Raw genomic sequence first — 11953 nt, 5'->3', positions numbered from 1 at the left:
AGGGACTTTTTAAACCTCAGTCTTAAAGCACCAGAGTGTTCAAAGGAAAATCCAAGGAGTATTTAGGCTTAGCTTAATTTCATTTTCTCTTTCAGCTTTCTTTTTCCTTTCATCCTTCTCTCTTAAGTTCTCATATGTTTATATACCCTGTACATACACAGGCTAAAGTTGACTAAAGAAAGGAATAAAAAAATGACAGAGATTGGCATGGTTTTATTTCAGTTAGCCTAATAGCTGGTTTGATTTGCACTGAGAGATGGATTGGCATGGAGAGTACCCCATGCCAATCATGAGATATGGTGAGGGGTATGTGATGATGTGAGGCTATTTTAATTTCAAAGACCAAGGGAACTTTCAGGATGCATAAAATCCTGGATCCATGAAATAACTGGCCTTTAAAATGAGAAAACTGCCTGCCTCTATGGGAATTTAGCATGGCCCCTGTATTTTAAGGAAGAACATGTATTTATTTTTTAAATGAATTTAGTGTCCAAAAAGGTCGGAGTTTTTTGTTCCTCTTTTTAATCAACTTTAGCATTTGTATGTACAGGGTATGTTCACTTATAAACACAACTGTGTAACCAAATGACCTTTTCCCTGCTAATCTAGACCACATAGTCAACACATCACATCTCAAAGTTGTGATAATCCTCCAATACGGAACATGTGATAAACAAGCCAACACAACCTCAAATATCAAAAACTTTCCTTAAGGGGAAATCCCTTAGATTCCCATGGCAATGTGTGGCATTAATGTCGTAGGTCAATTTAAACGAGACATCACATGCTCTTCACTAACATCAGCTGAACAAAGGATTGATTGATTCTTTATTGACTGTTAATTGCTGTATAAGTTCATTAAAAAGGAAACATATGGGGGGCGCTGTGGCGCAGCAGGCTACAGCGTCCATACCATTTCCGGGTCCGAGTGCCCACGGGGACCCAGGTTCGAATCCGGCCTGCGGTCATATCCCGATCCCACCCCATCTCTCTCTCCCACTTGTTTCCTGTCTACCTCTACACTGTCCTATCATAATAAAGGCAAAAAGGCCAAAAAATATACTTTAAAAAAAAATAAAAAAAAAAAAGGAAACATATGAAGAGCTCAGATGCAAAACTCTCTAAATCATTTTTGTTATCAGGCTCATAGGTTTTTGCTAGCCTGGAAGCCAGCCGAAGCCAGCCGAACTTAGCCCTGCCCACAACAACGTTCAGTCTGGAATTGTTCCGTTGAGGAGCATGCTGAACCAGAGCTGCTCAGACTAATCAAATTGTCTAGGTGCGCTTTGTACAGCAATGGACAGATGAGATAAGACCCTGTTTACGTGTAGGGAAAACGCATACATTTACATGCTGTTTGGCCTTTCACTTACATAAAAACGGAGGTTTTATCACTGAGAACAATCATTTCTGAAAACTCTGGCCAAGTGGAGATGTAGGAGAAATTCCGGTTTCACTTTTACATGTAATCAGAGGAAAAAATTGTTCCCTCGTTTGTCTGAAATCTGAAATTCTGAGTATGACGATGTCAGGTTAGGTTTTTGCCTACAAATTGACATTTCAGACCAGGAAAAGAGTGGTATTCAACAGGTTTTAAAGCTAAATTATTTGATGAATTATTTGATTTAATGCACTCCATCTCATTTTGACAGAGGTGGCATGTAGAGGCTTTTGCATCTGATCTCTTCATATATCTGCCAATATGTTGGGAAACATTTCAGCTTCATAGTAAGCCTTATGGGGGAAAAACTATTAGAAAAGCGATTTGTTCCGTATATTCTGTTGATGGGGAAGAAAGGTGAGAGAGTTCACTCAAAAGGAGAGTCAGCACTAATCTACACTACCAGATGTCTTGAATGAAAAATGACGACATCCACTCTCAGTATCAGAGTTGATGGACTCAAAAGACTGTCTTTCACCACTGCACTGTCCTCATGCAATACAGCAATCCATTTACTGCACACACACACACAATACCTTTAAAAGCCCTCAAGCCATATCCTCCAGGATAAAGACACCAGCTGAAACAACACTAGCACTGATCAGAGGACCTCCTTCCATCTTATGAGACCTCTTGCTGTCTGGGTGGTAGTCGATTCAAAGGTGTTAAATGTTTTTTTGTGTCGTACAGGTGGCATGTGTTGGCTGAGTGCGTAATGTGTGGTTAGCGTGCTCCTGTGAAGGGCCATGCAGGTGCATTAGCGGGGCCCTTATAGTTGTTACAGAACTGTAACGTGATACACACAAGTATGACAGCCATCTTAGAGCTGTCCGTGCAATCTCAACTTGGCTGGCTGCGACGTGTGTTTTGGTTTTGTCTGAAGAGGTGCACATTGAGAGAAAAGTACACTCTCAAAAAGGATGTGTTGGAAATAACACATTGATGTGTTTAGCTAAGGAGTAAGGACTTGTTGTTGTTTCCAACACAAGTTGTGTTATTTTCAACACATTGTGTAACAAATATCAAAAGCATTTTTTGGAAACAACACAAACTGTGTTGCCCTTACCTGTGTTATTTCCCACACATCCTTTTTGAGAGTGTACTGTACATGTTTTTCTTTTACATGCCATGGGCTAAAAGGGAAAGGAGATTAAATGATGAAGTTAATAGGCAACTTGGTCTTAACAGAAGGGCATTTTCGAATTTCCCCGGGCCAAGGATTCATGAAAATGGTTCACTTGGTCAAAAAGACCAGCTATGACAATTATGTAATTTGACAGTATATCACTGACATTGGTTAATGGAAATGTTGATGGAAATAATGTGTTTGATTCATATTCCCAAAGACTCTAGACCTACCTGTTTGCCCTTTCTTGAATAGTTATTGCATTGAGGGTTCTTTGAAGCAAGACAAAAAGTTCCAGCTGTCTTACAACTAACTATATATTTACTTTAAAACATGCTATATTTACTATTATAGTCTATATTGGTCCCTTTAATGATGGTGTAATGTTCACAAAAGATGCTCATTTTAAACAATATGTTAAATATCGCATGAAACTATACTGATGAATTGAGGAAGGAGAAACCACTCTGCAGCATCCACACACATGCCATGAGTCAAGACAAAGGAGTCGCGTCATGTGACCAAACTGAAACCCTATATATTTGCAGGGGAAGTGTAATGAGCTCACTCTGTAGTCTTGCTTCACTGCCACATTGTTTCAGCTCGTCAGGTCCACCACTACCAGGGTAAGTTCAGCACCCGGTTACAGCACATTGCTAGGGTTCATCGTTGCAACGGAGAGGAATCCGCTGTACCTGTCTAATGGCTACAGTACAGATGCTTTTCTGTGGTATGCAGCTACTGCCACATTCGACTTCAAACTGGGATCTTAGAAAACTTACATGCAACAATTTCAAGTTTTTTTAAAATATATATATATATATATATATATATATATGATGAGGTTTTAACTACATCAAAAATAAATCGTGTCATTATAAGTCAGTAATGTTTCAAGACTTTTCCAAATGCACTGCAGATGCTCACTGATGGCATTTTTCTCTGATAGAGAATGTAAAAAATCAGTTCGGTTGTAAGACCTCATAGGTTTCAAGTTCTTTGATATATTACTTCAGAAATGACACAATAATGGTTAAATGTTCACTTAATTTTTTCAAGAAAATCTAACAAACAACTCTTTTTTTTAAGGAAAGATGGATAATTTCACAGAAGATTTTGGTACTTCCACCAGTGTCACAATACCAACAGACGTGAGTAAATAAAAAAATCTTTGGTTTGAATTGAAACATCATTCATACTATACTAATACATTGTCAGTGTTGTTAATTATGCAAGTGCATTGTGGAACATGAGTGGAACATAAATTCAGTCCTGATCAACGTTTCAGCTGCTTGCACAAGTTCAGAGTGTCTCATCAAAACGCCTCCTTTGATTGTTTAGGTCGCGTGTGCTGTATTAGCCTAACATATTTTTGCAATAATACATCATTCTGCAGTCTGGCATACACTTGTCTGATGTCTGGTTGCGCAAACATACTTTCCATGCGCCCCTCGTTATCGCGACCCCATATCTATGTCAACATCTACGCACAGCATTTCTAGCGTAGTTGTCGCCCCCCAGTCTCGCTTCAGTTTTCTGTGCCCCCTGTCTGAAGTGAGACGTGCAGGATTGCTCGAGGATGTGGTACGATATGATGCGGTTTTGCCTTCATCGACGCTCAACACCTGCACCTGGGTTCTTGAGTAACGCGCGCTCAGAAGCGGCAAGAGAGCGTGTTTGACGTCACCTAACGCATGAGTACACGAGGCTGAGACCTCATACTGTTTTGAGTAGGGTAGAATATATAGAAAAACCACAACAGACAGGAAATTATGTGGAGATGCGAAACAAAATGTGTGAGACAGGAGGAGTTGAGGGACTGGTCCTCTTTTTGCTTGTATCCATATTAACAAACTAAAAACAGAACGCAACGCATAGCAGTATAATGTCAGTAAAGTATTATGAAAATGTCTAAAATTGATTTGCGTATAAATAAAAGAATGAAATGACTAGGGTTGATGGTGAAAATGCAGTCATATCCATAACTGACCTGTTTTATGTATCTCTGCAGTATGATGACTACCTGAGTAGTACTGACATCACCCATGACTTCGATGAACTGGAGAACACCATATGCGACAGGAGGTGGGTCCGTCAATTCCGAGGATACTACGAGCCCCCACTGTTTTGGATGATCTTTGCCCTGGGCATGCTTGGTAACCTTCTGGTGGTGTGGATCTATACAACTGTCCACAACCGGCTGAAAACCATGACTGACATGTATTTGCTCAACCTGGCCATAGCTGACCTGCTCTTCCTGGTCACGCTGCCCTTCTGGGCTATCGATGCCCAGAGTGGCTGGATCTTCGCCGACGGGTTCTGCAAGGTGATGTCCGCCTTGTACAAGATCAACTTCTTTGCCACCATGCTGCTGCTGACCTGCATCAGCGTGGACCGCTACGTGGCCATCGTCCACGTCACAGAGGCCCACAACCAGAGCAAGCGGGTCAGACTAATGCAGAGCAAGCTGGCCTGCCTGGTGGTCTGGCTGGCCTCCTGCGTTCTGGCCATGCCCGAGTTCATCTTCGCCAAGGTGAAGACGGACCCGTCGGGGCCGTCGTTCTGCACGCTGGTGTACTGGAACAATGAGCAGAACCGCACCAAGGTTCTGGTGCTGTCGCTGCAGATCTGCATGGGCTTCTGCATCCCGCTGCTGGTCATGGCCTGCTGCTACTCCGTCATCATCCGGAAGCTTCTCCAGGCTCGCAACTTCGAGAAGCACAAGGCCCTGCGCGTCATCTTCGCCGTGGTGGCTGTGTTTGTCATCTCCCAGTTGCCATACAACGCTCACCTGGTGGTGGAGGCAGGCCAGGCCAACAACGCCACCATGACCGACTGCGACACGCTGATCAGCTTCGACGTGATCGGCCAAGTGGTGAAGAGCATGGCCTACACACACTGCTGCATCAATCCCTTCCTCTACGCGTTCATTGGCGTGCGTTTCCGGAAGGATCTCCTCAAGCTGCTGCACAAGGTCACCTGTGGAAACCTGACGGGACCAACAATGCCACCCAAGCGGCCTTCCATCATGTCAGACACAGACACCACCCCAGCGCTGTCCCTCTAAACTCACCAGAGACTCATGTTCAGAGCAGCTTTTACAGTAAGTTCAGAGTAAATCGACGTTCAGAGAGGTTCCTTGATGCCAAAGCCTCAGGAGGTTACATCTCCACTTCCAGTACTTCCAGTCGTCCTACAAATCTCTTAGAGAGCATAGAGGGACAGTTCTAGGCAGTACCTTTTAGGCATACTTGATGGAGCTACTGTGTATTGTATTGTTAGACCCTGCCCTCTGATAGCAGTGACTTCAGATGTTGAATGGGCTCCAGATGGGCTCAATATGAGAGGGGAGTGTAGCTAGCTAGCCTAGCGTACAACACTGGATTCTTTGTTGTACTCTTGAAACTGTTGTACATAAATTAATTCTGTTTTTTCTCTAATGTGGAAAGTTCTCTGACCTATTGTCAAATGTTCTTTTTGAATTGAGTTTTATAACTGTCTGGTTGTACATACGTGTCAATGTAAATAAACAATTTTTTGGACTAATATGTCTTGACTTCTATGTTGTCTAAGCATACTATATACTGTAAACAACACTTCTCACCCACTCTAACATGTTACAAACGATTTTTCCGCAAGTAGACTCGTAAATAGTAAATCAGATTTCCAGGCCAAGTACACTATACAAGGAATTTGTGTCTCTGCATTTATCCCATCCTTGAATTAGTGAACACACAGAGAGGTGAAACATACTAACCCAAAGCAGTGAGCTGCCTTGCTACAGCTGCACTCGGGGAGCAGTGAGGGGGTCGGTGTCTTGCACAAGGGCACTTTAACCGTTGATGAGGGCATGGGAGAGCAGTGATCAACCACTTCCCCCCACTCACATTTTCCTTTCTCCTACTGGTCGGAGATTAAACTGGAAAACCTTCGGTGACAAGTCCGGAGCCCCAACCTGTAGGCCACGGCTGCCCCATTAAAAGCTATATAACATAATGGTGCTAAAAAGGGTGTCAGAGTTCCTTATCGTCTCAAATTAGCAAGGACTACATTCACGAGGATTGAGTTACACTAAAAAGCATTCTGAGCATTGCTGAATTGGAAAAGATTGTGACCTGTGACCTTTAACCTTTAATCATTAAAAGCTTTGACTTAGGCCCCTACAATATTACCTTTCCTGAAAAGGCTAGGTCTATTTTTGTAGAAAGAACCTTAAATAATAGAATATGTTTTAAAAATAACACAAGGCAACCTCTGAGGTTTGATCAGGCAACGACCTTTTTTGTTTTTTTAACTCTCAGCTGCATGCAACGTACATTCTGTGGTTGATGCTAAGCTTGCGAATCCACAGCACTCTCATTCTGACTGTAGAAATGGTTGTCTGGTGAGTGGGTTATACCAGGCGGCACGCAACAAACTCTCTCCAAACCAATCAAAAATGTCTGAGCTGGCATCACAGCTCTTGTGAAAGAATGACTGCGAACTTTCGGCTGTGATCGGATCATTCATGGCAATTTCAGTTATGCACAAGTCACGAAAACAACGTCTCTGTAGTATTGATAGGGGACTTCCCACAGTGTCTGTACCTCCCAACACCACATGCAAGTCAACCAACAATAATGAAACACATTCCAGACCATGATGTTGTAGGGTGGGCCTCTTTCACAATGTTGCATGACTCCTACAGAAGGCTGACAAAGTCAAGTCATTTTATTATGACCGCCGCTAGCGTAGCTGAAGTTTAGGTCAACGATTCCTGGGACACCATACCACCGGGGCACCTGAAACTTGGTGGACATGTAGCCCAGCAGACCCTTAAAGAAAAAAATACTTTTGGTCCTCGGGGCCACTCCACCCCCGCGCTGGATATATTTGTGCCATCTACAGTTATGTTACGTTATTACAGTTTTTGCTGATTGCTTACACACTAAAAAAAATAAGGCTTATACTGTATCTCAGGTGTAATCATTAGGAAAACACCATGCATAACGCATAGGTCAACTGGACATGCCCATGTGTAACCGGCAGAGTCACGGTCTGGGTGAAGTTTGTTCCACTGCAGCTACGTAGCCCACTGACGTCACCGCACCAGCTAGCTGCTGAGTGGTTCACAACTTATTGGCGGCTAGGTCAGTTTTCGGCCTCACTGGCACAGCTCTCGCATGGTTTCAGTCCTACCTCTCAAATAGGAAACAATTCATCACGCTAAAAGGCTTCAAGTCCATCACAGCAGCAGTTAACCACGGTGTCCCCCAGGGGTCTGTCCTCGGCCCAATTCTCTTCACCATCTACATGCTCCCCCTTGGACAGATAATCCGTCAACATGGACTCAGCTTTCACTGCTATGCGGACGACACCCAGTTGTACATCAGCACAAAACCCTCTTCCCAGCTTCCACCCCTGCAACGCAACAACTGCCTGCAGGAAATTAAAAACTGGATGACCTCTAACCTCCTAAAACTAAACAGCAGCAAAACAGAGTTCATGGTGGTGGCTCCAGCACCACTGCTTAAGAAGGTTGGAGATCTTGCCCTGGTCATAGATGGCTGTTCCACCTCCCTATCACCAGAGGCGCGGAATCTGGGTGTTATCATCGACCCCACCCTCTCATTCCGGTCTCACATCAAGAACATCACCAAATCTGCCTTCTTCCACTTGCGCAACATCTCAAGACTCCGGCCATCACTATCCGACTCAGTCACTGAGACTCTCATCCACTCATTCATCACCTCCCGCCTGGACTACTGTAATGGTGTTCTGTCTGGGCTGCCTAGTAAGGCCCTGGACAGATTGCAGTATGTCCAGAACTCAGCTGCCAGGGTGCTAACTCACACCAAGCCCTGGCAGCACATCACCCCCATACTCAAGAAACTCCACTGGCTCCCTGTCAAAGCACGCATCACATACAAAATCCTCCTCCTCACGTACAAATCACTACACTCACTTGCACCCAAGTACATTACTGATCTCCTCCACCCCTACTCCCAATCACGGTCCCTGCACTCCAAAGGCAAGGATCTACTCACCATTCCCCGCACCAAAACTAAAGACCTTTGGTGATAGGGCCTTCTGTGTAACTGCCCCTACCCTATGGAACAGCCTACCATCTCCCATCCGTTCTGCCACCTCCCTGTCAATGTTCAAAAAGCACCTGAAAACACACCTCTTCTCTCTGACCTACCCCTCTTAGCCCCCCACCCCCTCCCACCCTCCCCACTCCTACTCTTGTTAAGCGACCATGAGTATCTTGAAAGGCGCTATATAAATGTAATTTATTATTATTATTATTATTATAAAATGTGTCTACCGTCAGGCTACAGTATGTTAGTAGGCGCATTCGACTTCATGTAGCCGTCTTAAGACGACTGCAGACGAGACTATTTCTGACATTCTGATGTATCTTTGAAAGACGTATCAGAATGTCAGAAATAGTCTCGTCTGCAGTCGTCTTAAGACGGCTACATGAAGTCGAATGCGCCTATTTCCCTGTCCAGAGTTCTACAGCCTCATATGGGTACGTGGTTCCCGTGTGCAACCAAGGTATGTGCAAATGTTTATGTATTGTAACAAGCTGGTATGTGCAAATGTTATGCGTCGTAACAAACTAAGTGTTCAAGAATGTTCATTTAACACAAAGCTCTTGGAACATGGGTTCAGACTGTTTGCCAGACGCTTCCGGGTAGCCGTGTGTACTACCGAAGGTCTTGGGCCAGGCTCCCGTTGGGTATTTGCACAGCGTTAACACGCTCCTTTAGAGGTAAATGTTTATCATGTTACTAGAAGAATGTTAGCATACGTAACCTTAATGCATAAACAAGGCTAATGGTGTGGTTCTGATGTAATGCATGTCTATGTGAATTGTCAACTTTTAAATGGAAATGTATCTAATGAATATGCTGTGTATAACAGCTGTTATAGGATTGTGAAGACTGGTGTAAGGGCCGCTTTCCCACTGTGTGATTTCTTGTGGTTTCCGAGTCCATTGAGGTAAAAAAGAATATTTGTTATGCTCTGTGTTGTGCCCTGTCATGCTATACAATTATCGGTGCATGAGTAGGCTATGTCAAACACCCATTGTAATGATTTTGTGTTTGCAGGCAAATTGCTTCTGCTGCTTTGCTTTGCCTAATTTCAGTACTGATAGTTTTGCCTTTCGTTAAGTTCTTTGCTTTCTTTTGTTTGATTACTTTGCCTTGTCCTCCGTCTAGTGCCCCCCCTCCCGACCAACGTGGTATTGGCTGTTCCAATAGAGTAAAGCTTTAATATCTTGTAACAGCCAATGCCGAGTTACACATGCACATGCCAACACTCACCCTGAAAACTGAACGGCAATCAGTCTGAGCCTTAGCACTACAGATAGACCTCAGGTAAAACCATTGTGTGCCTGTTCAATTGTGTACATCGTGTGCAATTCAACAGCTTTTGCCTCCCCCCTTACTCCCCCTTTTGGATATCTGAAGAATTCTTAGTTACACTTCACTTGAAGGTGTCTACATAGGAGTGACAAGACACTGTCATGGACATGTCATAAACATTATAAACAAGTCATAAACATATATGACTTTGTTTGTGTTTGGTTGTCTCTATTTGTGTTTGTGTGAATGTGTCTGTTTCTGTGTCTGTGTTTGTCTGAGTGTGTCAGTGTGTTTGTACACATTGTTCTTCTTTTCAGAACACCACAGACATATGCCCAGAGAGGGCCTCTGTGTTGTTTTTGAGGTTAGGAGGACTCCACTCTACTGTACCTGCACTCAGGTGAGACCACATGCCACATGCGGCTTGTTTTCACCCCATGTTGATTTACTATGCTCTCCTTGTCACGACAGGATGCTGAGAGTCATGAAAACAACATGCTTCCTGAGAGCCCTGTCAGTCATGTCTTAATGCCCCTCAGTTCAAAGTGGCGGGAACGACCAGAAGGACATGGCGAGTTTTTCTCACGAGAATAAAAAGTAGAATAAGAGACGGAAAACAAGAAATACTCTCAGTTTCAGATATGTCAGCTCCATTTTTGAGTCACCAGTTTCACCAATGTTGACAGATACAGACTGGGGCACCAAGCCTGAGTCCCTCATCTAAATCATCTATGTTTCCAGAGTAGATTACATCTCATGCAATAAAAATGACTAGTATGAGTGTCATTAAGACAACATTTTGCTTCTATACATAATTAGTGGGAACGTTTATCCCTTATGTGACCATACACTTGCCAACAGAGGTGTAACGGATGCCAGCTAGCTGTGCATGTGGAACATTGGTAAACCTCACTCCCCGACACCTCAAGAGTGCTGCTCTCATGAAAGCTAGCGGCCTGGGCCTTTAGCTCAACTCCCAATTCACAGTGCTGCTCTTTAGCGTGTGCAGAGCTGAATTGTGCTGGTTTAACCCAACGCAGGTTACATTGTTGCCGTGACCCGGATCAGGAGTGAGGTTTAGGGGGGTGAGTGTAACGGATCGATGCCAGCTAGCTTAGCTGAACTATTGCCTTAGCTTACATAGTCCTCTGCGATGATTAATTTGCCAACAAAGTGGGATCCGACTGCATGCTAGTCTACTACTATTTAATACTATACTTAAACCCAGCTGTCAAGCTCCTAAAATTTGCAGAATGGTGACGAGTCTGCATATCGACAGGAGGTTGATAAGCTGGCACTCTGGTGCAGTTAACACAACCTAGAGCTAAACACTCCAAACACTGTGGAGATGGTCATGGATTTTAGGAAACACCCCACTATGCTGCTTCTCCCTGCAATCTCCAACAGCCCAGTGTCAAATGTGGACTCATTCAAGTTTCTGGGATCCATCATTTTCCAGGACCTGAAGTGGGAGTCCAACATCAACGGCACTCTTAAAAAGGCCCAGCAGAGGATGTACCTCCTATGGCAGATGTAGAAGCATGGCCTACAACAAGCGCTGTTGACTGTCTTCTACAATGTTGCCATGGAATAAATTCTCTGCACATTGATCACCATCTGGTATGGGGCAGCCACAAAGCAGGACAAATGCAGATTACAATGCACAATTCAGTCAGCTGGAGAAATCATTGGTGCCCCCTGCCCTCCTTCCAGGACTTTTACTCTAGCAGGACCAGTAAGTGGGCAGAGGACATCATCAGAGACCCCACACATCCTGCAAACACCCTCCTGCAAACTACCAGACACAAGAACAGCTTCTGTCCCACTGCCATCACTCTCCTGAACCGTGGATAAACCGGGGCATCATTTGGAAATTACCCCACTTCTGCACTTTACAGTCTTTCATATGCATCCTGCACACCACTTGCGCTTTTGCACGGTCTGTATTGTACTATTTGTACACTTTATACGGTCTATATCATTATTTGTCTTCTGAATGTTACATGTCTAGCTGTTGAATGAGAGAGTTAA

At 43.9% G+C, this 11953-nt stretch overlaps 1 protein-coding gene across 2 annotated transcripts; it reads left to right on the top strand.

Annotated features, from left to right (window-relative positions):
* Positions 1-3148: 3148 nt before the first annotated feature.
* LOC134066405 (C-C chemokine receptor type 9-like) lies at positions 3149-6113 on the top strand. 2 transcript variants are annotated; one of them, XM_062521737.1, is made up of 3 exons: positions 3149-3193; positions 3657-3718; positions 4579-6113. In XM_062521737.1, exons 2-3 carry the CDS (start codon positions 3662-3664, stop codon positions 5632-5634), a joined length of 1113 nt encoding a protein of 370 aa, XP_062377721.1. In that variant the 5' UTR covers positions 3149-3193; positions 3657-3661; the 3' UTR covers positions 5635-6113. The 2 variants fall into 2 exon arrangements, with proteins under 2 accessions (XP_062377721.1, XP_062377722.1); XM_062521738.1 differs by having other exon boundaries at positions 3154-3193; positions 3662-3718.
* Positions 6114-11953: the final 5840 nt, after the last annotated feature.

Source organism: Sardina pilchardus, chromosome 19 (assembly GCF_963854185.1).
Source record: "Sardina pilchardus chromosome 19, fSarPil1.1, whole genome shotgun sequence".
Taxonomy (NCBI): Eukaryota; Metazoa; Chordata; class Actinopteri; order Clupeiformes; family Clupeidae; genus Sardina; species Sardina pilchardus.
The sequence above is the reverse complement of the archived record's forward strand: the minus strand, read 5'-3'. Positions and strand labels throughout refer to the sequence as shown.